The 27,680-nt window shown below is 43.5% G+C and overlaps 2 protein-coding genes across 2 annotated transcripts in view; both read left to right on the forward strand.

Moving 5' to 3' along the window:
• Window positions 1-27,680, forward strand: part of tspan13a (tetraspanin 13a) — a 260,320-nt gene that overhangs the window by 68,385 nt on the left and 164,255 nt on the right. The gene's annotated exons all lie outside the window — the stretch shown is intronic.
• Window positions 973-27,095, forward strand: LOC117383501 (uncharacterized). The gene is made up of 12 exons (XM_055227952.1): window positions 973-1,699; window positions 13,128-13,293; window positions 14,494-14,859; window positions 15,745-16,113; window positions 17,626-17,979; window positions 18,813-18,830; window positions 20,039-20,099; window positions 20,262-20,305; window positions 20,503-20,653; window positions 22,363-22,485; window positions 26,265-26,335; window positions 26,405-27,095. Exons 1-12 carry the CDS (start codon window positions 1,488-1,490, stop codon window positions 26,426-26,428), a joined length of 1,959 nt encoding a protein of 652 aa, XP_055083927.1. The 5' UTR covers window positions 973-1,487; the 3' UTR covers window positions 26,429-27,095.

Consider the following 27,680-nt stretch of genomic DNA (forward strand, 5'->3'; position numbering starts at 1 on the left):
TCAACGTATGTGCCTCAGTCTAGCTGTGTATTTGTGTTGCCTGTCCGCCCGTTACTTACCGGATTTCTGCTACCTTCCAGATTCCTGCTCTCGCTCGTCCCTGCTCCTGCCTCCGCGCTCCAGCTCCGGTACAGTCCTCCTCACTGCCTTTCCTCCTGTCTCGTCTCCGCCTCCGGCTTGCTTCCCGTCTCTGGCCCTGTCTCCCGCTCTCTGGACTATCCCTGCTGGGTCTTCCCTGGTCCTGTTCCTGATCCCGTCGTGCTCCGGCCCTGGCTGTCTTCGTGCCCGCTCTGGACATCTCTGCTTGGCTTGCTCTGGTCTCATCCTGATCCTGTCCTCGCCTCGGTCCTGGTTTCCCGTCCCTGCTCGACACCACTCCCGTCTGGTTCGCCTCCCGCTCCCTGTATGTGTGTTACATGAACTGTTAAGACTGAACTTTCACTACCTGTAAATAAAACGCTGTAAACCTGTCCCGAGTCCTGCACGTCTTTGGTCCACTACACCCACCGTTACAACACTGGGTTATTTCCAGGTTTAGTCCAGTTTCACTTCTATTTTGTATAAGGTTTGTGTCCAAGTGTGAATGTGTGCAACGCACTCTTGGTTTAGCTCTGGTTAAGGGTGAACTTAGACCAGACCTGATATTAGTGTTGGTTTATCAGCCATGTTGAATTTCATAATCTAATCTTGCTCCTTTAATAACATCAGCCACTAAACAAAACGGGGTCAAATACTATGGCCTGTTCATTACATCTGTCTACACTGTGATTACCTTTGGTCCATGTGTTTTGACTTAATGGCCCCAAACCCCCAGCAGTGTGTTCTGGGTATAATGAGAAACACATTGACCACCACTGGCCTGCTGGGATTTCACTTTTCTGCTTCAAAGTCCACCATTTATTTCTAGCTTTCTATTCGTCCAAACCCACTCCACCTCCAACGTACTTATGCAAGATTGTCCTACAACTGCGCAGTCCTCAGATGACTGGGACTAAACAGGACTGATGCAGGGCTAAACCAGGACTGGACTAAGACTAAACCAGGACTCAAATTAAAATAAATCAAAGATAGAAAAAAAGACTTCAACTAAAACTAAACCAGGACTAAAATCACGACTAAAACAAGGACTAAAAAAGGACTATAAAAGGACTAAATCAGGACTAAAACAAGGCAAAGTTAGAGTTAAATTAGAAGAAAACAGTTAGTTAAATTAAAGAAAAATAGGACTAAAAAAACTAAACTAGCTTATCCAGGTGTAAACCAGGTTTTAACCAAGACTAAGCCAGAACTAAACCAAGACTTAACCAGGACTTAACTATGACTTAACCTGGATTAAGCCAAGACTTAACCAGGGCTAAACCAGGATTTAACCTGGGCTACACCAGGACTAAACCAGGACTAAACCAAATTTAACCAGGATTTAATCCAAACTAAATCCAGACTAAACTCAAACTAAACCAGGATTTACTTCCACACACGGCTCAAGCATGACTCGCGTAGCTTTCATCTGTTTATGGCTGTGTCTTCTCCATGGAGCTGAGCCGAAGCCAAACTGCAGACCACACCAGGCATCGTTCTGCGGGGGAATGGGGTACTCAACTAGTAGCAGCCCCAGCGGAGTGACTGGGTACACATTGAGGGACATCGGACAGATCGTGGAGACTGCGTGCTCACCCGACGTAGCCACGCTTATGTGCAGGTGCGTGATCTCTTCTGACCCCATCCCTCAAATCTAAGCAAGGCAAAACACCAGGTTTATCAGGCTTATTATGGTCTGATGGAACATGGAAAGTTTTTTATTTATCCGTTCATTTATTTGCAGTGAATAGGCAACTTTTTTGTTTCCTTACTCTTTTGTTGCCTTACTTTTAACTACTTTCTGGACTGAAAGGTGGGTGAGGAAAGGAGTTATGGACTTGCAAAATATCTTTTAAATGTGAGAAAACAGAGTTGTGGGAACTTAAGTACACTCTCCATTTACCAAGTACTGACATCCTGACTACAGTCCATGAGTCCATGTTTGAGCAAGTAAAAAACAGCCATAAATACAATGACAATTGAGTAGTTATTTCAGTCACTTCTGTTAACCAAAATCCATTCACTTTTCACTCTAAAATAGACTACATTTATAGTAAGTAGCCTATTTAATAGGCCTAGGCCTATTAAACTTGATCAGCTTGTCTGTGAAGAGTGTTCTTGTCTAATGACAACGTTCTTGTCCGATGAGAGTGTTCTTGTCTGATAAGAGTGTTTTTGTCTGATGAGAGTGTTCTTCCTAGGTCCTAGGTGATGGGACAAACTAAGAGCAGTTCCCAATATCCCTATGAGGAGAAATATATCAAGGACTGTTACGTTGCCTGGTATGGCTCAGCCGGGGCCCCACCCTGGAGCCATGCCTGGGGTTTGGGCTCGAATGCGAGTGCCTGGTTGCTGGGCCTTTGCCCATGAGGCCCGGCCGGGCTCAGCCTGAAAGGACGACATGGGTACGCCCTCTTGTGAGCTCACTATCCGAAGAGGGTCTCATAGGGGTCGGGTGCGTAGAGGACTGGGCAGTGGTCAAGGACAGGTGTCTCGGTGACCCGGTCCACAGACACAGAGCTTGTGCAGGAGGTTGAGAGGTACCGGCTAGATATAGTCGGGCTCATCTCCATGCAGAGCTTGGGATCTGGTACCCAACTCCTCAAGAGGGGTTGGACCCTCCAATTCCAGGTTGCCATGGGGAGAAGTGGCAAGCTGGTAGGGGCTTGCTTATTGCCTCATAGCTCAGCCGTCACATGTTGGAGTTCAGGCTGGTGAATGAGGGTGGCGTCCCTGCGCCTTCAGGTTGGGGACAGGTCTCTCACTGTAGTGTTGGCCCACGGGCCGAACAGCAGTGCAGAGTACCCGGGCTTCTTGGAGTCCCTGGGAGGGGTACTAGACAGTGCACCTACTGGGGACTCCATTGTTCTATTGGGGGACTTCAACGCCCACTCAGGCAACACCAGTGACACTTGGAGGGCGTGATCAGGAATGGCCTCCCTGATCTGAAACCGAGTGGTGTTGTGTTATTGGACTTCCGTGCTAGTCACAGTTTGTCCATAACAAACACCATGTGTGTATATGGCACCAGGATACCCTAGGTCGGAGGTCGATGATCGACTTTGTCATCATGTGGGAGGAGTTCAGGTAGTCCATGGAGAAATTCTGGCAAACCGTCTGACGCCTCAGGAAGGAGAAGCAGTGCTTCACCAACACTGTTTACAGTGTGGGGGGAGAGCTGCTGATCTCAAATGGGGATGTTGTTGGGCGGTGGAAAGAATAATTTGATGATCTCCTCAATCCCACTATCACGTCTTCCGAGCAGGAAGCAGAGTTTGAGGACTCAGAGGCAGACTTGTCCATCACCCTAGCTGAAGTCACTCAGGTGGTTGGGAAGCTTCTCAGTAGCAAGGCTCTGGGGGTGGAGGAAATCCATCTTGAGTATCTTAAATCTCTGGATGTTGTGGGGCTGTCTTGGTTGACACGCCTTTGCAACATCGCGTGGCGGTTGGGGACAGTACCTGTAGAATGGCAGACCGGGGTGGTAGTCCCTCTGTTTAAGAAGGGGGACCGAAGAGTGTGGTCCAACTACAGAGGAAATACACTCCTCAGCCTTTCCAGCATGGTCTATTCCAGGTTAAGCTGCTGTTTGCAGATGATGTTGTCCTGATGGCTTCATCGAGCCAGGACCTGCAACAGGCACTGGGGCAGTTTGCAGCCAAGTGGCTGGGATGAAAATCAGCACCTCCAAATCCGAGGCCATGGTTCTCAGCCCGAAAAAGGTGGCTTGCCCTCTACGAGTGGGTGGAGAGTCCTTGACCCAAGTGGAGGAGTTCAAGTATCGCAGGGTCTTGTTCGCGAGTGAGGGGGTGGGGGATTTAGTGTGAGATTGACAGGCAGATTGGTGCAGCATCTGCAGTGATGCAGTCACTGTATAGGACCGTTGTGGTAAAGGAGGAGCTGAGTTCAAAGGCAAAGCTCGATTTACCGATCAATCTATATTCCTATCCTAACCTATGGTCATGAGCTGTGGGTAATGACTGAAAGGACAAGATCGTGGATACAAGCGGTTGAAAAGACTTTCCTCTGCAGGGGGGCTGGCCGCTCCTTTAGGGATAGGGTGACGAGCTCAGTCACATGGGAGGAGCTCGGAGTAGAGCTGCTACTACTCCACGTTGAGAGGAGCCAGTTGAGGTGGCTCGGGCATCTGTTCTGGATGCCTCCTGGAGGCCTCCCTAGGGAGGTGTTCTGAGCACGCTGGAGGGACTATGTCTCTCGGCTCGTGTCGGAAAACCCCTCAGGATTCCTGGATACAGCGGAAGAAAACGGATGGACGGAGCGGAATTTCTGTTTCAACATTCAAATCCGGAGGTATTTCTTTGTCCCATAGAAGTGGTCATTTAAATGTAGTTAATATGATTGACTGAGATTCAGGAGCAGGACCATTCTTCAATCTTTTCCTGCTCCTTTCCACCAAACCACAGCTCCACACCTTTAATTACCCAATAGCCTATACAAGCGTATTCCTTCTGTCGCGGGGGGGGGGGGGGGGGGGGGGGGGGGTTCTTGATCCTTGCTAGTGAAACCGGTCCGAAGTGATGAGCTTACTTGCACTTACCTAGCCTACAATCCTTCCTTGAACAGGAATCAAGGGCTCAGACATCACCTATCCCCCATCTATAACTCCATCCTCAGACCCAAAGCAACACAAAGAAAACAAAGACCACAATAGGGCTAGCCAGGATGCTAATAGGTGTGAACTCACTCATTAGTGGCTTGAATGACTATGCTAAGTAGGTCTCAGGCACAGTGCACACTTAGGGTAGCAAGTTAAATATGTAAACTGATATGTAAACTGGACAAAATATTTAAGGAGTTTGGACGTTTGGCTGCTCATCCAAGCTACTTCTTCAGTTCTGGTCAAATTGCTGGTAGGCACTGCCTTATATCTATCTGAAGGTAGGAGCCAACTACACTTAAACTGGAAACAAGTGAAAAGAGAGGTCACACATTCCTTACATAGCTGGTGTATCTGAAAAACTTCAGAGAATTTTCAGACAGTATGAAATTTTAGTCCATATCAAACCAACAAACATTTTATGACAGAAACAGGTTCACCTTAAGGACATAAGCCCGACGTATAAACAAAGTAATGTAGTCTACTCCATTCAGTGTAGTGAAGAATGCAGTGAGCGTGTGACAAAGTGGGCTTTTGTCCCTTTTTAATATTACCATTTGTTTGTTCACATGTATGTTAATTTTCAATAATTTTCTAATACAAAACTAAATAGAACTATCCCGGGTTTGTTTAGTTTAGTTTTTCAATTAGTTAAATCACCACACACTTGTTAGTTTAAACATATTTTATTTGGTTAAATCTGTCAATTCAGTTTAATACTGCAATCCACTTACCTGAATCTCCACATGGTCCAGACAAAGAGGCCCTATGTGGGCCATGTTTATAGGCTTGGGTGTGGTCATGGGCCAGACCATGTGGAGGGGAGAACTGGTTTAAATTTGTTTATTTCTTTGTGTCAATGTCTTCTGTATTTTGTTTCAATGTTTTACGTGTTTATAGTTATTTTGTTAAACAATGTTTAGTTAAGGGACTTTGGCCCTGAGAGATGGTTTTAAATATAAGATATAGCTAATGTTATACCCACAGCACTTGTGGAGGATATGGTGTATACCAGGGGGAGGTGCTTCAGGTGCAGGAGGGTATTTAAGCAGGGTTAATTAGACATTAGAGGGAGACATCAGTGTAGCCAGGGTACATGGCTACACATGGCTTTTTTCCTTAGTTGTTTAAGTTCTGTTGCTTAGTTTTGTTGAGCACTGTTAATTTTTGTAAATATATATTATTTTTTTGTCCACGGGGTTCCACAATGCTGCTAATAAATTTTGTCTAATGGGACTTTTTTGAGTCTGTCTCCTACTTCGACCACTTCGGGCCAACTTCCCCACAGAGCGTTACATTGGAGAAACTAAATAGCTACTCCATAAGAGTGTACCAAAACTGTCGAGAGAGCTGCTCAGGACCTCAGTCTGTTGTCCATCTCCATCTCAAAGACACTAACCACTCCTTTGAAGACAGCGGCTTGGAGGAGCAGCGAAACATCTTTACTCCTTCAACTTTTTGTCCAGTTGACAGATTTAATTTTTGGCTTTTACTATGGATCAGACCTGGACGAGGGAATACTCAGACAATTTTCAATGTAGTCAGCTCCTTCTTTCAGGTAGATAGAAGGCAGTGTCCTCCAGGCAGTGTCCTCCGGGCAGTGTCCTCCGGGCAGTGTCCTGCAATGTTTTGTCCAGTTGACAGATTTAATTTTTCTTTTGTGATATAAAAACACCTCTATAACGCAGTCTTTGTTGATGGTGCAACTACTTATGCAATTTTACAGTGTTTTTGTTCATTCTGGTTTAGAATTGGTAAAGAATATGGCAACCTCTTATGGAGATCCATTGGAATTCAATCCAGCTATCTTCAAATGATGTCTTTTCAGCCTCCAGATATCAAAGAAATAAGTGAAATAATTGATTTCATTTTCTCACTGTCCTTAAACACAGGTGTTGTTTCAGATGATGTTCAGGTAGCCAAGGGCCTTATTTAAAACAGAGGATAAAGCATGTTTCAATAACTACAGACCCATATCTGTTTGCCTTGCTTTTCACAAGTATTAGAAAAAAAAGTTTAAAAAAGGTCATCCCGGTGTGTTGGTGTGATGGTGGTGTAGTAGTTGGTGAAGGTGACTGTTATTTCGTACAGGGTGGTGGTGTCACAGTATTGATGTGATGGTAGTATATTAGTTGGTGTAGGCTGTTTTGTACAGGGTGGTGGTGCCGGAGTGTTGGTGGTGTAGTAGTCGGTGTGTATGACTGTTGTTTTGTACAGGGTGCTGGTGCCGGAGTGTTGGTGGTGTAGTAGTCGGTGTATATGACTGTTGATTTGTACAGGCTGCTGGTGCCGGAGTGTTGGTGGTGTAGTAGTCGGTGTATATGACTGTTGTTTTGTGCAGGGTGGTGGTGCCACAGTATTGGTGTGATAGTAGTGTAGTACAACCCCAATTCCCATGAAGTTGGGATGCTGTGTAAAACTTAAAAAAATACAGAATACAATGTTTTGCAAATCATTTTCAACTTATATTGAACTGAATAAACTACAAAGACATGATATTTCATGTTCAAACTGATAAACTTTATTGTTTTCATGCAAATATTCACTCATTTTCAATTTGATGTCTGCAACACGTTCTAATAAAGCTGGGACAGGGGCATGTTTACCACTGTGTTACATCACCTTTCCTTTTAACAACAAATAAATAAGTGTTTGGGAACTGAGGACAATAATTGTTGAAGCTTTGCAGGAGGAATCCTTTCCCATTCTTGCTGAATGTACAACTTCAGCTGCTCAGCAGTCCGGGGTCTCCATTGTCGTATTTTACGCTTCATAATACGTCACACATTTTCAATGGGACACAGGTCTAGACTGTATAGAGGCCAATCTAGTACCTGCACTCTTTTACTACGAAGTCACGCTTTTGTACCACGTGCAGAATATGGCATGGCATTGTCTTGCTGAAATAAGCAGGGACGCCCCTGAAAAAGATGTTGCTTGGATGGCAACATATGTTGCTCCAAAACCTGTATGTACCTTTCAGCATTAATGGAGCCTTCACAGATGTGTAAGTTCCCCATGGGCACTAACACACCCCTGGACCATCACAGAGGCACTAACACGCCCCCGGACCATCACAGAGGCACTACCACACCCCCAGACCATCACAGAGGCACTAACGCGCCCCCGGACCATCACAGAGACACTAACACGCCCCCGGACCATCACAGAGGCACTAACACCCCCCCAGACTATCACAGAGGCACTAACACGCCCCCGGACCATCACAGAGGCACTAACACCCCCCCAGACTATCACAGAGGCACTAACACGCCCCCGGACCATCACAGAGGCACTAACACCCCCCCAGACCATCACAGAGGCACTAACACGCCCCCGGACCATCACAGAGGCACTAACACCCCCCCAGACCAACACAGAGGCACTAACACCCCCCCAGACTATCACAGAGGCACTAACACGCCCCCGGACCATCACAGAGGCACTAACACCCCCCCAGACCATCACAGAGGCACTAACACACCCCCAGATGGTGCTTGGTTTATTTCATATGATATTTTTAGATCATCACTCTGCTGTTAGAGGACAGAAGGAAATGCCAGCTGAAGCTCGCTGTAGGACTCCACAGTCTCAAACAGGATGGTCCAGAGGTCATAATTGGGGCTGAAGAGGCATGAAAACCAGCACCCCCCGGCCACAAAGAGTCAGGGCTCCTGTCACTTTCCAAATGTACTCAGCACTTGTTGTTTTTTTCTTTTCTTGACATGTCTCATTTACAGAGCCCAGTGGTATTGCTTCTGGAAAGATCTGACTATTCTTGCACAACTTTAGTAATGTCTTGATATGGTCTTGTCCCTTTTCAATCTCATCCAAAGCATTCTTCCAGTTCAGCTCTTTGCGGATATCACTGTTGCATATCTTGTCCATTGCAGCTTTTATATCTGTGCATGTCTGTTGTATCTCCTTATCCTTGACACAAATGGCTTTCCTCAGTGTTTCCAGTTCAACCTTAAGTGTAATCTCAGCAGCTGTAGACGTAGACAGGGAATCCAGAGTTTTCTTTCTCTCAGTAGTCAGTTGATAGTGTTGAATAGACAATTTTCTTTGCTGCTGTTGGTGTTCGTTGAAATCCTCTGTTGTTGGTTTTAAGTAGAGTGACTGACACATAACTGACTTTTTTAGCTTTTGCACAGGCTTGTCTTCTTCTGTTTCTTTCACCAATCTTTTGCTTTTTAATCTCTCTAACTCCTGTTTAAGCTCTTCCACACGATTGACAAGAGAGTTTTTTTCAGCTGTCTCCTCTTTTATCCTGCTTTCAACCTCCTGCTCCAACAGCAGGTCATGGAGCGCCCTCTGCTCTGATACATGGCTTTCACTTTGCATAGTACAGTTTTAACTTGCACTTGGAGATGTAGTGACGAATTGTGTTAACTGACAATGGTTTCCTGAAGTGTTCTCTGAATCTTTTGATGATATTATGGAACGTAGATGATGAACTCTGAATTCTTTGTAATTGTATGTTGAGAAACATTATTCTTAGACTGTTGGACTATTTGCTCATGCAGTTATTCACAAAGTGGTGAACCTTGCTCCATCCTTGCTTGTGAATGACTGAGGCCTTCGGGGATGCTCCTTTTATACCCAATCATGACACTCACCTGTTTCCAATGAACCTGTTCACCTGTGGAATGTTCCAAACAGGTGTATTTTAAGAATTCCTCAACTTTCCCATTCTTTTATTACCCCTGTCCCAGCTTTATTGGAACGTGTTGCAGGCATCAAATTGAAAATGAGTGAATATTTTTATTTATTTATTTATTTGACAGGGACAGTACATTTAAAACATTGCCACCATATAGGTCACCAATGACCATGTACATAAGGCTTGTAGCCACAGGCTAATTTGCAGCCCCCGTCCCTGGTTAGGCTTTTAAAGGACAGAAAATAACACAAATAACACACAGATACAGGACAAAAACTAAACAAGAACATTAATAGCATTGGTCCCACTTCTCCCCACTATATCCAGTTTTAGTGTTCACATTTCTGATTTTCTTTAAGCCACTTTTTTTTACTTTTGTAGAAAAAAGTCGCTGACTTGAACTCCAGAGGCAAAGAGTTCCACAGATGTGAAGCCTTCACTGAAAATGCTGTTTGACCCAGAGCTGTGCGGCCCCTCCTCACTCTGCAGCTCCCACTCACAGCAGCTCGAGTCCGTACACCTTCAGTGCTATAAGTCTGATTATATTTACACATTACACCCGGAGCTAGACCATTCAAACACTTAAAAATGTTTTTTAAAAAGATGAAATTTATAAAACTTTCAAAATACATCATATGATGATAATTAATGGGTTTTCTATCAAAGATTTTAAGTGTTTATAAAAGACACTAATGGTTTCATGACAGAATTTGTGTCCTGTCCCCAGACAATAGCACAATACGACATGTGAGACAAGATCATAGCGTGCACGAAGACTCGAGCAGCTTGAACAGATAAACATGGCTGAATCAACTGAAAACAATGTATGTTTGTTTTTATAGTCTTGGACATTTTTTTAATGTGCCCATCAAATTTGAGCTTTGTGTCTAAACCACACCTAGATATTTAAACTCCTTGACCTGCTCTATTTCATTTTGGTCAATTTTGATCTTAAGTTCATCTAATGGCTGATTTTTAAAGGAAAAACACATTGACACAGTTTTTGTAAACTTGTTCAATGTTAAACCGTTATTTTGAATCCATTTTGACACCTCAACTAATTGTGTGTTTAAATGATTGTGTCATCTGTGTACATTTGGCTCATAACATTTTTGCAAATTTCTGGCAGATCATTTATGTATAAGCAGAAAAGTAGCGGACCCAAAATGGATCCTTGTGGCACTCTCAAATCACAATTTTGGATTTTACATCCTTTATCATTTTGACACATTGTTACCTTTTTTCAAGATACGATTTAAACCAATATATTGCTTGTTTTGCTAAATTAAATTGTTTTAATTTTGTCAGAAAAACTGTGTGATACACTGTGTCAAAAGCTTTTCTAAAATCTAAAAATATAGCTCCAACACATTTGCCTTGATCCATACTACGTTTTATCATTTTAGTTTACACAGCCAATTCAGTAAAATGTTTGGGGCGAAATCCAAATTGTTTAGGGCTGAGTAAATTATTTTCTTCCAAGTATATCATTAATTGTTCAGCCACTAACTTTTCAAGTACTTTTGAAATAATAGGCACAATTGAAATCAGACGATAATTACATGCGTCGTCTGTTGCACCACACTTAAAAATTGGTGTCACAACAGTAGTTTTAAAACTTTGAGGAAATTCAGATTTTTTGATTGATAAATTGACTAAATGTAAAATTGGCTTTGACAATATTATGCTTTACTTTTATAAATGAAGTGCCCAAATCATAAATGTCTTTTGCTTTTGAGTTATTCAAATGGCTAATAACTTCATGTATCTTGTTTTGATTCACCAGTGTGATGTGAAAAGAGGAGGGTGAATCCTCCACATCCTCACAGGTTAGTGTTCACGCTCTTGGATCTACTAAAGTAGATTTGCGATTTGTCAATTTATTAATATGTTTCCAGATTAGTGAACTATTTCCTCTTGTATCAATAAACTTTTGCTTAAAGTATGAGGACTGGGCCTTTCTTAATTCACTAACCACTTTGTTTCGTAACTCTCTAAACACAAGCATATCTGTTTGCAGCTTAGATTTTAATGATATTTTTAGTGCCAGGTCCCGTTTTTTCATGAGTTGGATGATGGCATCGTTAATCCAAGGCAAACAATGTTTTTTCTTATTGTTTTTTCGAGTACATGTACATTTCTTAATAGTATTTGATAGAATCTCAATTATTTGATCACCACACTGATCAACATTTTCCAATTGAATCATGTCATTCCATTTTATATTTTTCAGTTCATTTTCAAGTTGGGGAAGTTTATGTTTTGGAATTACCTTTTGTTCCTTCTTAATATTTGGAATAGAGAAGACATCCTGTAAACGTTTTTTAGTCAATTTTCTGACCATCAGTGTCATATATTGATCTGACAAACCAGTCACAAAGTTATAGGTTTTAGTGACACGTTCTGGTTTGTTTGTAAATATTAAATCTATTAACGTTTGACTACCCGTAGTGGGTCTTTTTATAAGTTGGAACAATTTATGTTTTGATACAACACATTTTAATTTACCTTTTGTACCTATGTCCATCCAATTTACATTAAAATCTCCACATAAAACAGTTTCATTTTTAAGATTAAATCATTTTAACACTTCATCAAAGTTCTGATAAAAAGATGCTCCATGAGAGGGTGGATTATATAAAACTAATATACTAAATTTCATTGTGGATGATAGAATAACATTTAAAGCAAGACATTCAATCCCAAATGTATTGACTTCAATTACAGAGCAATTAAAGCTCTCTCTGATATAAATCAAAACTCCACCTCCTTTTCCATGAAGATGATCTTTCCTGTAACATGTATACCCAGAAATATTGACCATGCTTGTTGGGATATTATTATTTAACCAAGTTTCACTCATGGCCAAAAAGTCAATATTTGAGTTGCTCAAAAGTTGTTGCACTTCATTAAACTTTGACAGAAGACTTTGAATGTTAAGATGACCTCCAAACATGCCTTTTGGCTTGGCCTTAGAGTCCCAAATCACCTTTGCAGGATTTACAGTCTGAAAGTATTTCAGCAACTTTGCTGAGAATCCATTTGTACCGGCTGGATCCACATTCAGCTTCCACAAGATGGTGTTGTTGAAAATCCTCAGGTTGCAACTTAGTTAAATTTCTATTAATCTTATTTAAAGGACCTGGATTTAGTTGTATATCACCACTGAGAAGTAAAAGAAGAAAGTACGTCCATACATGTCCATTCTTCCTGCTTGCACGTTGTTTGGATTTAGCAGAGCAAAAAGGCTGGTTGTTTAGATTACTTGTAATATTACTAGTCAAAAACACTACATGATTTCCAAATCCAAAAGAGTGCAGAGTTGATTTTACAACCATTACCATGGAATGAGTAGAAGGACCTGCTGAAGTTTCAGAATGAGTCAGGCACTGTCCCAATGGACGACAGAGACACCACAGACACATTAGCCACACAATGACATACCTTTTGTAGGCTATTGCTTTTTCTTGGTCATTGTGCAGTTGTCCAGATCTTATGAATACATTGGGATAAATGTATTTGCATAAAAAACAATAAAGCTTATCAGTTTGAACATTAAATATGTCTTTGTAGTTGATTCAGTTCAATATAGGTTGAAAAGGATTTGCAAATCATTGTATTCTGTATTTTTTTAAGTTTAACACAGCATCCCAAATTCATTGGAATTGGGGTTGTAGTTAATGTAGGGGACTTTCACACAGGGTGGTGGTGCCACAGTGATGGTGTGATGGCGCTGTAGTTGGTGTAGGTGACTGTTGTCTTGTGCAGGGTGGTGGTGCCAGAGTGTGGGGCGGAGGAGGATAGCCGTCTGAAGCCATGTCGGGCTCTCTGTGAGAGGGTGAAGAGCGAATGTGAGGCGCCACTGAAGGCAAAGCGCATCTACTGGCCCATCCGCCTTAGGTGTGACAGCCTGCCCCGGGACCACTGCGTACAGGTGAGTGACAGGTGAGCAGGACAGGTGACACTGCCCCAGGACCACTGCGTACAGGTGAGCGACAGGTGAGACTGCCCCAGGACCACTGCGTACAGGTGTATCATAATGACTGACAGTGTTAGCAGTGTGGTTACCATTGAGCAGGGTCCGGATAGTTTGTTTGTGTTGCCCGATGATGACTCCGTGATGCGAAAATGCCCAATGTAGTGTTTTGGGGGTTTTTTTTATTATTTGTCTTGGGCAAATGGACATCTTTTCTCTTTGCATAGCCTAGGCAGCCACAATCAATATCAATCAACACAATGATACAAGAGAAAAATAAAAATAAACAAAAACAGACAAGCAAAACACACACAAAAAAGGGTATCTCCGATTGCCCAAAAAGGAGTGGGAAGAAGAAAACTTAAATGTATGTAGTGTTTGATCCGCCCTCTGATTGGTCCATGTTGGCCAGATTGTTCTGTCACGACTGACAAGGGGATCAAAGATTCAGAAATTGGGTGAAAAGTTAAAGTTTATTTACAGAGAATATAATGCAAATCAAGGTAGATGGAGAAGACAGTTGAGAGCGGGGTTGTTTGCAGTAGTCTTCGTGTGGATCGTGGGCAGCGGGGTCGGAGACGAGGTAGTCCGTACCGGTCGCGGTGAACTGGGTCAGAAGGTGTGAGGTTCATACCAGTCGTAGAGAGCTGGGTCGGAGGCAGAGGAGCTGTGCGGGTTCAGGGAGCGGGATCACTGTGGATATGCGGATGATCTGGCACTGAATGTCAGGTCCAGCTTGATTATGGAATGAGTTGCAGGTCTGTATGGGAGGAGCCAGAATCTCCACTCAGCTCCAGGCTCTGACACAGAAGGGAGGGGGAAAACAGCACAAAAAGACAGGACAGACTGGAATCTTGACAAGGTGAGTGACAGGTGAAACTACCCCAGGACCACTGCGTACAGGTGAGCGACAGGTGAGTCTGCTTCAGGAAATGAGACAGACCCATTTTATTTCAGGTCCTGTACTTGAGCAAAAGCCACTAGCTCCAGCTCAAATGTGTTCAGCTGGACTCCTGTCTAACACATTACAGATGAAGACCGAACAGTATAAATAAAGCAGTGGAGGAGGTGAAGAGGAGGGATGGAGAGAGGAGGCTGTCTGTTCTGCTCCTGCGGTAAAACGGGGGCAGAGAATTATTTTCTGATTTGTTGTCCCAGGGCTCGGGGGGCGGGCTCTCGCGTACAGGCCCTGCAGTTTGTGAGCCAATCAGCATCGGCCTTTGCAACGACCTGGCCTATAACCTCACAGTGATGCCGAATTTGCTGGGGCACGTGCACCAGGACGACGCTGGCTTGGAGATGCATCAATTCCACCCTCTGGTGAAGGTTCAGTGCAGTCCTGCCTTAAAGGAGTTCCTCTGCTCCGTCTACGCCCCCGAGTGCATCATGGGGAGTGCTCGCGCCCCCTGCAGGCGAACGTGTGAGCGCTCGCGGGCTGGCTGCGAACCGCTCATGAACAAGTTTGGCTTCACGTGGCCCGAGAGATTGAACTGTGACAAGTTCAAGAACGACACCTGCAGGCTGGTGAGCAGCTTCTTTTTGTTACACTGATCTTTAAAAGGAAATCAGTAGTTTAAAGTTTTTAACAGCTAAATGGATGTTGTCTATAAGTCATATGATGAGACACAATAACAAAATACAATAACAGATATCTTATTTAGCATCCTTTCTATGTCTATGGACTGTTTAAAGGATGGGGAAAAGTCAATTGAATAATTTAAAAGTGATACCACGGAAACTGAAAACTAAAGACATACTTTGAAGCATTGTCCGTGGGGATAGATAGTTTTATCATTATCATCAATACTTTATTACAGACTCATAGTCCTGAGTTAAGACACACACCCCTCCTCCACACACAGTGTCACAGCACACAGCTGGGCCATGCTCCACAGATCAGACTGGTACTGTTCTCATAGTCATCAAGGCCATCGATTACATAATGTGGAAGATTTTGCCAAAGGAACATGGAAAGGAGGAGGAGGATTTTTGGCTAAAATGTTACATACTGTGACTTTAAAACATTATTTTCTTGCCAGTCAAAAATCTGTAGTGGAAGAACAGACTCATTTGGCGTATTTTATTTCTGAATGGTCACTGCCAAACCCCAGCACCTGCAGCCAATCATGAGTCAGTGCTAGTGCAGCCTCTGCAGTGAGTGAACTCTGGAGGTTCTGAACATGAGGCCTGTCCATATACTGATGAGACACACTTTTATGTGTCTTTATCTGCAGGTTCAGGCTCTGGACACACAGGTTGTAATATCTTTTTTAAAACCGTAAGAATGCAGGCTACAGTTCCTTTATCATTTTCTTTATTTGTGTAATTTATAACAGCAATAATTTAAAGCAGCATAACTATTTAGTTTAAATGTGCAGCTCTAGGTGTGTGCTCTGTGTGTTCCTCCAGGAGTTGCCCTCCTCCCTGGACCCGACTCCGCCCCCTCAGTGTGAGCCCATCTCAGTGCCCATGTGTTCGGATTTGCCCTACACCCAGACGGTGTTGCCGAACCCCCTGGGCCTCCTCACGCAGCAGCAGATCTCTGAGGAGCTAAGGAAGCACTTCGGGGCCCTGCTCACTGTCGAATGTTCCCCCGCCCTTAAACCCTTCCTCTGCTCTGTCTATACCCCTGAGTGCGTCCAGGGCAGAGCACGCCCCCCCTGCAGGACACTCTGTGAAGAGGCGCGCTTCGGCTGTGAACCGCTGCTCAAGAAGGTTGGGATGAGTTGGCCCCAATCGCTCACGTGTGAGGAATACGACACAAAGTCCTGCTCCCATGTGAGTGATGTAAACAGGTACTGAAATAACAGGACTCAGGACGACTGTAGTGTGAAACAGGGAGACAGAGGCCAGGAACAACAATGGTTGAGGCTAGCAAATGCAACATATGCACATGCCTTAAAACCTTTACTCATGTTTCTCAAACGGTGGTGCACGAGCTCTTTCAGATGGTACCACAGACTGTATAAAGAAGTGCACTAAGGGAGTGTGACGTCACCATAGCATTCGGCTCGAGTCAGATGAAGCTCATAGAGGCTCGCAGGTTTAGGGGCAAATTAGAGGCCGATTGCTAGTATCATAGCAACCAAAGAGCCAATCCAGTGTGAGACTGTTGAAGGTAACACCACTTCCTGCCCACACTGCTGGTTTAGCGCACAGCGTGTGCTTAGCAATGCTGTCATTTAAACCTGTTGTTAAAACTAGCGGGAGCGACCGTGTGAAAAGAAGGATATTAATGTTCATATCTTGATTTACAGACACAGTAGTGAAACAAAAACCCCAGGATCATGTAGAGTGGGTTAATATGAACATTTCAAGACCAAAATGACGAGTCTGACAGCAAAGAGAGGGGCCACAGGTTTTCAGAGTAAAGTGAGTCGCTGGAGCTGGAAGCATGCCCAGTCAGTTCCTATTTGGAACACGGTGGCTAGCAGGTTGGCTATATCCATTTATATATACAGTCTATAGCTGGTAGGTGACGGCTCTTCAGTTTGTGAGTTTGACTCTTTTAGAGTGCATTTGATTCTTTTCTGTCCTCCAATGGATAATTTCTTGCTTAGAACTACAGTGGAAACGACGTGATCCACTTTTAGACCTGGTTAAGTCCCAGATTAGACCTGGAATAGTCCTGGTATATACTTTAGTTATTTGCAAGTGCATATATTCCATAGTGAGTGCAGTCAGGTGGGGGCTGGAGGGGGCCCTTTCTTTCTTTCTTTCTTTATTCTTTATTTGACAGGGACCATGTACAAATTCATTAATCTTACAAAGAAAAGATGATTTGCACCAGATTTAGCTACTGCTACTTTCCATCTGCAGTCTAGTCTCCCCTAGAATGGCAGATGCTCCCCCATAGCCCCCAAAAATGTTGCCCCATTTTCATAGCATATCCAACCTCGACTAAAAATGTTCAAATGGAAATGGAGTGTTCAAAGGAGACTACACACACACACACACACACACACACACACACACAAAAAAAACATATTAGGGTTTATACATCACTACAAGGGCTCACTACATTTAAACTTGTTTAAAACAGGGACTCAAACATGGTAGGGGGAGGGGCTGCGCTTGTGTCCATAGAAGGCTCTACATGAACATGTTAAGTGAGCACCCACATTGAAGAACTTAGCCCCCCCATAACTCCTCCAGCCAAAAATATCTGGTGCCGCCCCTGGCAGTCAGTGTCGTCTAATGCAGTGATTCTCAACCTTTTAGGACTTGCGAACCCCCAAAGCGTTGTCTCACTCTCTTGACTACCCCTTGCTCATTGGTTTCATGTTTCAGTTTGGCGTGAGCAGCAGTGGGGGCATGTGCCAGCCCATCACCGTGCCCATGTGCCAGGGCCTATCCTACTCCCACACCCTGGTCCCAAACCTCCTGGGCCACAGCTCCCAGCGCCAGGCCGCCATACAGATGTCCTTCTTCAACTCCATCGTCCAGACCTTCTGTACTGTGGACATCCGCCTGTTTCTCTGCCTTGTGTACGCCCCCAAGTGTGTGCACGGGGAAGTGCAGCGCCCGTGCCGCTCCTTCTGCCTGAGGGCCAGAGAGGGCTGTGGCCGAATGATGCAGCAGCTCAACATGAACTGGCCCAGTGATCTGAACTGTGACGCCTTCCCCACAGAGAACTGCATCACGGTGAGACCAGGATTAAAGGAGCAACATTATTCAGGGTTATAGTTTCACTGTTGCACACAAGAGCCTTCATATCATGTGTTAACAAAATATACCTGATTTTTACTGTTTAAAAATGTGGAAAACAGAACTACCGTAGTTCATTTTAAACAGTTTGCAGAGGAGCAGAGTTATCCCTCGCTGACCTTATGCATTCTGAACATCCTAATTATTCACCAAGCACTTTTCACAACTTTCGAAGATTTGCTGTAACAGTAAAGCTAACAACAACTAACATGCTAATGTCTACTTCCTGATTATCGGACAGTAAAATGTTTTCTTATTGGACGCAGACAGACAACACCGGGCTTACTTTGACCTTAATAGCTTTCCTGTACAATATGTCTGTACTGGGAGAGATGCATTTTGCTTTTTCTCAAATAAAACTAAGAACAGGGCCTTTCAAATAAAGATAAAGTACAATTAGAGTATAATTTGACTTCCTGTTTGAACACGGGCAGCAGATGTGACATACGTAGAGGTAATTCCATAACCGTTACCTAGCAACCATAATGTAAACAAGGGCCAAAGCTCATCTAAGTCACACAGTAGTTTTGAATTGACAAATGAAAATATCTGACAACACCTTTATTTTGTTAAATGAATGTGTTCCCAGCACTTAAATTTCTGTGAATGAAACAAAGGACAACTGCAGGTACGTTGACGTGATCAGGTTACACACAGGCACACAGAGTTCCCTTTGTTGGAGTCAGATTTCTGTTTTATGTGATGCAACGTTAATGCCAGTGTCACATCTGGAGAATTCCATAATATGTGGATTGTGTTTGTGTTTTCAGGAGGACAGCGATGCTGAGGTGCGTGAGCTCACTGCTACTTCCATCCAATTCTCGGTTTAACGTTCATGTTTAGACTGGTGAGAACAGACAAACCATTTTTAGAGAGTGTAAATCTAATAATAGATTTGTTTTTGGAAGTTTGTCAGTTGATAATGATATCCAAAAAAAACTCAACAAAACAAAACCATGCTTTTATTTTAGTCTATTTTTGGCCAAAGAAGTTAAATACTCTGGTTTTAAAATCCATCCATCTGTTGCAGGGCCTACCACTACCATTTTTTAAGTGTCCACCATTTTTGGTTTGGCCCTGAATAGCCCAATCCAACACACTTTGCATAACATTTAAAAGCACTCGATATTAAGTGTTAAGTCCTTTATTGTCTGAGGTTTATTCACAAACACCTTTTCTTTAAGATCACCCCACAGAAAGAAATCGGGACTAGTCACGTCTCGGGAGATCACGTACTGCCCCCTGTCTTTGAAAACAACTTATTATTCCTTTAATGGCATTTGCGCTCGTGGCATCTCCGGTATTAAAATGTCGACGTAACACCGCTGGGTTTCTGAATTTGACCCATGTGACTCAAAGTACCACTGTACAATGAGGTTCGTTCCTCTGTGCTGTATTTGCTCAGATTAATGTTGGAAGGGTAGTTCTAAACGCTCTGAAAAAATAAAATTAAAATATTTAGAAACAAAAGAGTTATGAATTTTTTTCAACTGTCCGTGACTTTTGGGACTTTTGGAAGGACAAGCCCCTGCATGGGATGTAACACTAGAACATAACTGAAGTGGCTGATATCAAGAAATCCTACCAGTGGCTTGAGAAAGCTGGACTGAAGGACATCTCAGAGGCTCATCCTGACTGCACAGGAGCAGGCCTTGAGCACCAGAGAGATAGAGGCCCAGATCTACCACACCAGACAAGACCCAAGGTGTAGGCTGTGCAAAGAGGCCCCTGAGACAATCCAGCACATAACTGCAGGGTGTAAGATGCTGCAGGGAAAGCAAACATGGAGCGGCATAACCACAGAGCGGCATAGTGTACAGAAACATCTGTGCACAATACTGAGTGGAAACCCCGAGATCAAGGTGGGAAACACCTCCAAAGGTCGTGGAGAATGACCGAGCCAATATCCTGTGGGACTTCCAGATACAGACTGACAGAATTCCTTAATTAAGAATTAAGAATTAATTCTCATGTCATAATGGTGATTGTTCCACAGGCCAGCGCCAGACAGATCCTGACACGGCTCAACACTGCAGGATTCTCTGTCTACGGGAACAGTGGGTTTATCTCTAAATAAATATGTAAATGTATTATTATTATTAGTAGTAGTAGTAGTAGTAATAGTAGTAGTGATAGTATTTTTATATATATATATATATATATATATATTATTTTTTTTTAATTATAAGAGTGTTTTCTGTTACTGTTCTCCTCTCCAGGTCTCACGCTAAGAACGGCTTTCCTCCTGCTCAGCCTCGCAGATGTATCCTTTTAGATTAGACCTGGTTCAGACCTGTTTTAGTCCTGGTTTAGTCCAGGTTTAGTCCTGGTTTAGTCCCGATTTATTTAGACCTGGTTTAGTATTGTTTTTTGCCCTGATTTAATCCTGGTTTAGTTCTGGGTTAGTGTTACTTGATATGTGATATTGAAGACGTGGTTGTGTTTCCTGAGTTTGAGCAGGCAGATCGGTCTGGAGGCCTCAACTCGGTGGAGTACTTTAACATGGAGCACTTTGTGGCCACTGTGAGGAGAGAGTATGTGGAGCTCAACCAGGGACGCACTCCTCCTGCAGTCCCACAGGACCAGCTGCAGAAGGCGCTGTTCAGACGCTGTAAGAAAACAGAAGTTTGCCCACTGTTGAAATCAGAGGTTACTAGAGACCATGGCTGTGTCCGAATGTCCACACTATTCCCTACTTAGGACACTATTTAGGGCTCACTCCATTTTTAGTGATGTCTGAATTACCAAGGAGTGAAAAAGTAGTGTACACTGGTCCCTCTTTATCGCGGGGGTTACGTTCTAAAAATAACTCACAATAGGCGAAATCTGTATCAGCTTTATTTTTTAGTTATTATATATATTTTAAGGCTGTAAAACCCCTCACCTTTATACACTTTTCTCAGACAAGCTGCAACATTTTCTCACATTTCTCTCTTGTTTAATTCATTAATATTGACTCTGTGTATTTCACAGTTCCTCTGATCGTGCCTCTTCATCCTGGCATCGCTCCGCTGTAGTGTCGATCCAAAGTTTATGTAAATTTGTCTGAACACATTCTGTACTGTACAGGAGACACGGCACAGAGGAGACTGATGGACAATGGTCTACAGTCCCTCAGCCAATCAGGACGCAGAACACAATACACTGCCTTATACACTGTAAAAAAGCAAGTAGAATTGCACAAAAAAAAAAATCTGCAAAACAGCAAGGCATGAAAGATGAACCGCGACATAGTGAGGGACAACTGTACTCAAATTTTTCCACAATGCAACTCGAAAAATAGTGGGCATCAGTGGTCACTAGACCAGTCACTGTAGACCACAATGCATTGCGAGAGTCACAAAAACAATAGCATGGCAACAGGTCTTTAACTGGACACAACATGACTGAAGCAGATAGAAACACTGGTTGAGAAGGAATAAAACTGTTAAAAGAGCGATAATTTACACATCTCAGACAAAAAGCTGATGAATCCAGTCTGTTTACGTGAAATCTATCTTCACAAAAATGTGTAAAGTTATCATTAGTCCATAAAGACTTGTGCCAGTCCAACTTGTCCAACAACAATGTTTATTTACAGATCAAAATGTGCAAAAGAAGGCAGATGGATCAGACAGTTGGGAGCGGGGTTTTTTGCAGTAGTCCTTGAGCAGATCGTAGGCAGCGGGGTCAGAAACGAGGAAATCCGTACCAGTCGAAGTGAACTGGGTCGGAGGGTGTGAGGTTCGTACAGGTCGTGTAGAGCTGGGTCGGAGGCAGAGGAACTGAGCGGGTACAGGGAGCGGGATCTGATGAGGAGCAAAAAACATCCAACTTAGTGAAAAGTAACAAATGCAAAACATGAGACTGAGCCAAGCACAGTTGTACGACTGTGGATATACAGACAATCTGGTGCTGAGTGTCAGGTCCTTAGTCCCTTTGTCCTCCCTGGGTGCAGCTTGATTGGCGATTAGTTGCAGTTGTGCATGGGAGGAGCCCAAATCTCTGCCCAGCTCCAGGCTCTGACACAGAAGGGAGAGGGAAAACAGCACAAAACACAAGGCAGACTGGAATCTTGAGAAAGATCTAGTTTAGGCCTTTAACATTTTACCTAGAACTGTTCAAACACACCTACATTTCAACTAATTACCCAAAGTATGCTGAAGGAGGGAATGAAAAATAAATGTCATATAAATAAATACTAAAAGAGCCCGTCTTTTGAACAGCTCTTTTAAATGAATGGATCCGCATCCCATAAAAGAGCCGACAATTCTGTCACTAGTGTGGAGTCCCCTGTTCTTCTGTGATTATTTTGACAGTTTTTGTTGTGTTGTCTTAAAGCTCTGATTGGGATGGACAAGAAGATTTTGGAGCCGCTGTGGAGACTCTACAGGAACAGTCAAGGAAACAGCATCGACTTTGACGATTACGTGGCCGTGGTCACCAGGCTACAAGTCCTCAAAGGTAACACAAACTTTATACTGCAAGTCCTCAAAAGTAACACAGACTTTACACTGCAGGTCCTCAAAAGTAACACAGACTTTACACTGCAGGTCCTCAAAGGTAACACAAACTTTACACTGCAGGTCCTCCAAAGTAACACAAACTTTACACTGCAGGTCCTCCAAAGTAACAGACTTTACACTGCAGGTACTCCAAAGTAACACAAACTTTATACTGCAGGTCCTCAAAGTTAACACAAACTTTACACTGCAGGTCCTCAAAGGTAACACAAACTTTAGGCTTTGGTCACCTATAGGCCTGTCGTAAAGACAGACTAAAGACATGTCCGGCTGATTGATTGGTCGACTGAAAAGGGGGGTGGCAATAGCTCTAAAATGATTCTGTATCTCTGCGTATCTGACCCAAACTGCACTCACAAGACTACAACTGCAGGGGGAGCTCATGCAAATCTATTTATACAGAAAAAAAAGTATTAGGACACAATATATATTCATAAAGACAGATTAAACTTGTGAATCATGAGTTTAATCTGACTTTTTACAGATAAATGCAAAAAAAACAACAAAAAACTTGCTCACTCACTTCCTCCTTTCTGATATTGTCCCATATTAAACCTTATACTTTATTTATTCTTTATTTCAGACATGATGATGTGGACCACAGTTAAAAAAGATGTAAAATGAATCTAAATAAAATGATCTGTTAACTAAGACTCCGTGGAAACACAACTCTGTAGACTGTGGTCACATAGTGAACATCGTTACATTGATTTGACTAAAAATCTTTCCTAGTTTATAGTTTCACTTCTTGCTTGGACAGAGTTGGCAGATGTGACATACGTGGAGGTAATTCCAAAACTGCCCCTGTAGTGTTAACAAGGACCAAAACTTGTCTTAAAGACATAAGTTATGATTAGACATAAAAAATAAAAATTAATGACAGCATCTTTATTATGTTAAATGAAAGTTAAAACAGTCAGGAAAATGCCATCCTAAACTGTTTCTGTAGGTTGCTGATGTAGTGCCCTGTCAAGAGTCTGCCCTGTGTTTTGTGCTGTTTTCCCCTTCTCTTCTGTGTCAGAGCCTGGAGCTGGGCGGAGACTTGGGCTCCTCCCATTCACACCTGCAACTACGGTAATTGCCAATCAAGCTGCACCTGGAGAGGACAAAGGGGCCAGGACATGACACTCGGCGCCAGATCGTCTACATATCCACAGTGATCCCGCTCCCTGGAGTAGCTCAGCTTCTCTGTCTCTGACCCAGCTCTCCATGGCCTCATACCTTCCGACCTAGCTCACCTTTATCGGTACTGCTCACCTCGTCTCTGACCCCGCTGCCCACGATCTACTCCTGAACTACTGCAAACAACCCCACTCTCAACTCCCTGATCAATCTACCTTCATTCGCACATTTAAAAACTGCAAAGTAAACATTGTTAAACTATTCCCTGAGATCTGTCTCTTTGGTCCCCTGTCAGTCCTTACAACAGGACGATCTGGCCAACATTGACCAATCAGACTCGGGCCATGATCAAACGCTACACTGGGCATTTTCTCATCACGGAGTCATCATTGGACAACATGAACAAACCATCCGGACCCTGCATGAATGTAACCACACTCTGACCCAGCAAGTTACCCAGCTCTCCAACCAGGTCTCTGCTCACTCTCCCGCCTTCAGCTCCGCACTCCTCCGGCGCCGCACTCTTAAGAATCGAGAGGCACCGATCCGGACCCATATTCAGGTCAGCCCAGCCACTGTGGAGGTTTCTTTTTGAATGTTCCTACATGTTTCAACAAAGTCCAGCCTGTTTTACATGAGATGCTGCAAAAATACGGTACATGTGTGGATTATTGAGAGGGAGAGCACTCCAGGTCCACTTCACTGGGTTTGTGGGCGAGTTTAAATTTGTCTTTGATCACCCACACTATGAAGATGATGCCTCACTCCGCCTATTAAGTCTGGTCCCGGGTTCCAGATCCGTGGCTGATTATACCATCGAGTTTTAGACATTTTCAGCGGAGGTGGATTGGACTGACAGTGCTCTGACGGCTGTCTTTGTGAAAGAATTAGGTGACAAATTAAAGGATGAACTGGTTTCATGAGATGACCCACCTGACCTATAATCTTTGATTTCCCGAGGTAACCATATCGACAATCACCTACAGAGTCGTCAAAGGGAGAGACGCCATTCACCTATTCGGGCCGTTAATCGTTCCGCTCTACCGCTGTCAGTCAACCTGCCCCCAGCGACACCCCCACCAGAGGAGCCAATGCAGCTGGGTCGTGCGCAATTGACCGCATAGGAGCGCCTGCAACGCTGCCAGGCTGGGGAGTGCCTGTATTGTGGCGCATCCTGACCATTTCGGACAAAAGGGGGCACCTATCAGAAGGACTGGGAGTACTGGTGGGTCAGCAACACATCCCAGAAAAGAAAAATAATAGATTTCAGCTTGACGCTACCTTGTGCTTTCGTACTGTTGCCCTACCCGTCTTGGCCCTCATTGACTTTGGAGTGGAGGAAGATTTCCTAGACCAGCAGATGGCCAAGCAGTCGGGGGTAGGGTTGGAGCCACTGAAGCAACCACTTAGCTCTCAATGGGAAGCTGCTAGCCAGGGTAACACATATCACTGAGCCTATCACCTTAATCTTGCCCACCAATCACCATGAAACTCGGTGGTTCTACATCAGTTCTGCTCCTTTTGCTCTCCCTTTCTGCTCCCTCTATGCCACTTATCAGGAGGGTCACCCCTGGCTGGTAATTCACAATCCCAATCATCCGTCCACCCTTGTCACCCCTAGGAGCTGGATTCTTCTTTTGTCGCTAAGGACAAAACATTGCAGCCCTAAATCGACTTTAGGGGCCTCAACAATATCACCATCAAAAACAAATATCCATTACCACCATCGATTCAAACTTCACGCCACTCTAGGGGGACACCATCTTCACCAAACTTGACCTCAGGAACGCATATCACCTGGTGCGCATAAGGGAAGGGGATGAGTGGAAAACTGCTTTTAAAACACTTGGGACATTTTGACTATTTAGTCATGCCCTGTGGATTAACCGATGCCCCAGCCGTCTTCCAGGTATTAATCAATGACCTTCATTGGCACATTTAAAAACTGTAAAATAAACACTGTTAAACTATTCCCTGAGTATGGCTCTTTGGTCCCCCTGTCAGTCCTTACAACATGCCCTGAAGATGCTGTTATTCATTATACAACAATTTTAAAAGTGTTTTTCATTTAAAGAGGCTAAAAACTGTTTCATTTGATGTTTATTTACTTTTATTTTATGATTTCATTGTACCTATATAACAAGGACATGGTACTTTAAGAACTTATGGGAACAGAGCGCATTAGTGTGTGTGTGGGGGGGGGGGTGTAAAGAGGCAGAAAGAAGAAAAAAAAGCTTGACGTAACCGAACTGAGGACTGTAATTGAAGTTGGCCAAAAACTAGAATGAACATGAACCTGGTCGTTCAGTTTGGGGGTGCAGTTTTACAACTCGGCTCTACTTCCTGTATTTTTGGACTTTTCTTCACTTAACTGATGTAAAACTATGATAACTATTTGCCACAGGTACCATCCCACCAAACAAAGTCAGATTTACAAAATCATGAAAACCAGTCATATCCACTGAAAGATTGAAATCTGAACAGAGAAACTAGCACAAGAATCCCATGCATCTCAGACCTTTCCATATAAATGTAATGTGTTTTTTATATAAAGTTTGAAATGTTAATTTGATGCATAAAACATTGTGTTTTGCTTAGATCGCTTTGCGTCTCATCTGCTGAACGTGCCGTGTGAAGAGTGTGCAGTGGCCAGCTTCTCGTACCTGCAGGTCAGTTAAACGTGCTGATGTCACTGTGTGTAAATAATTGCTCATACATAAAAGTCTTTCTTTTCTCAGTTCATTAACGCCGCCATCCTCTGAACGGGAAATGGGATCAGCAGCAGACACATCTTCAGAGTGACATTTCTGTAACTTTACAAATATCACAAATGTATATGACTAAAAACTATTTTAAGTTTACAGGATATACATATATATTATATATACTTATATATTACAGGAGATCTTTACTTGTGTTTTTAGTTCTTAAAGTCGAACTAAATGCTAAACGTTGCTTCTTAACTGTGTAAATGGTGTTTAATGGCATCTACTGTTCCTAGTCCTTTTTGGCTATTTTAGTACAAGGTCATTTTGCAACTAAGTGTGTGGTCTCCAGTGGCCACTGCAATTTCAACTACTATGTGACATCACACAGGACTGCCCTGACTTCAGCCAGGTGTTTCTGATCACAAACACCTGGCTGCAGTTTGAAGTGTGTGTATACCTGTTGGACCAATCACGCTGTTTCGATAAAGGCCCCGCCCCTCTTCACTCTCCCCTTTACTCCTCCAGACCTCGCCCCTCCTCCTCCCCCCTCACTCTCCCCCTCAGTTTCCTCTTTAGTGCTCCAGACTTGTGTCAGACTTTTTGCTAAAAAGCTATGTGTTACTTTTTATTACTTTATTTTTAAAATGCTTTCTCTATTACACTGTGTAACCAACTGCACAATTAAAAATAAATGAAATGATAAACATGGTGGTAAATGGTTTGAATTGTAAACAGTTTTTTCTGCTCAGATAATGTTGAAAAACAAATAATTTATCATGATGAACCTGCAGCAACGCAAAAACACACAGAGGTCAATGAGGTTTTTTTATTGTTTTTTTTTAATTGAAAAGCGTAAGTGATGTTTCTGTTGCAGAAGACGTCCTCTGTTATTTCTCAGCTTCAGCTCTGCTCCACCATCGTGCAAACCCTCTCTGTCCTCCAGGGGGCAGTGCGATGCTCTGCCTGTTCACACATGGAGTGCTCCCCTGTCTGATGTCCTTACCCCGCTCTGTCCATTGTGCACCCCCTGCAGACCTGGGCCAGTACTGCATACTGACTTTGGTCTGCTTAAAGAGCTCTACATCAGTACTTACCCCAGTCCGATGTCCTCTGTCCTACCTTTAGGGGGCAGTGTTGTACTGTGGACTGTTATCCATCCCCTCTGTGTTTCCTCCAGACTCGAGCGACTTTGGTCTGTTTAAAGAGCTCTACATCAGTTTAGGAGCAGCTCAGATGTGGGGGCTTTTGCGGGGGTTGCGCCCTCTACTGGCTGTGGTCAGGCCCTGAGGAGACCTGCTCTGCATCC

Source organism: Periophthalmus magnuspinnatus, chromosome 16, assembly GCF_009829125.3.
Source record: "Periophthalmus magnuspinnatus isolate fPerMag1 chromosome 16, fPerMag1.2.pri, whole genome shotgun sequence".
In the NCBI taxonomy this organism is placed as follows: domain Eukaryota; kingdom Metazoa; phylum Chordata; class Actinopteri; order Gobiiformes; family Gobiidae; genus Periophthalmus; species Periophthalmus magnuspinnatus.

Bases quoted from the DNA above. Each gene is read 5' to 3' on its own strand.
- LOC117383501 (XM_055227952.1), top strand. From the start codon at position 1,488: ATGACTCGCGTAGCTTTCATCTGTTTATGGCTGTGTCTTCTCCATGGA. The intron at 1,700-13,127 runs GTGCGTGATCTC...TGTCTTGTGCAG, and splicing joins GTAGCCACGCTTATGTGCAG to GGTGGTGGTGCCAGAGTGTG. The intron at 20,654-22,362 runs GTAAGAAAACAG...GTTGTCTTAAAG, and splicing joins GAAGGCGCTGTTCAGACGCT to CTCTGATTGGGATGGACAAG.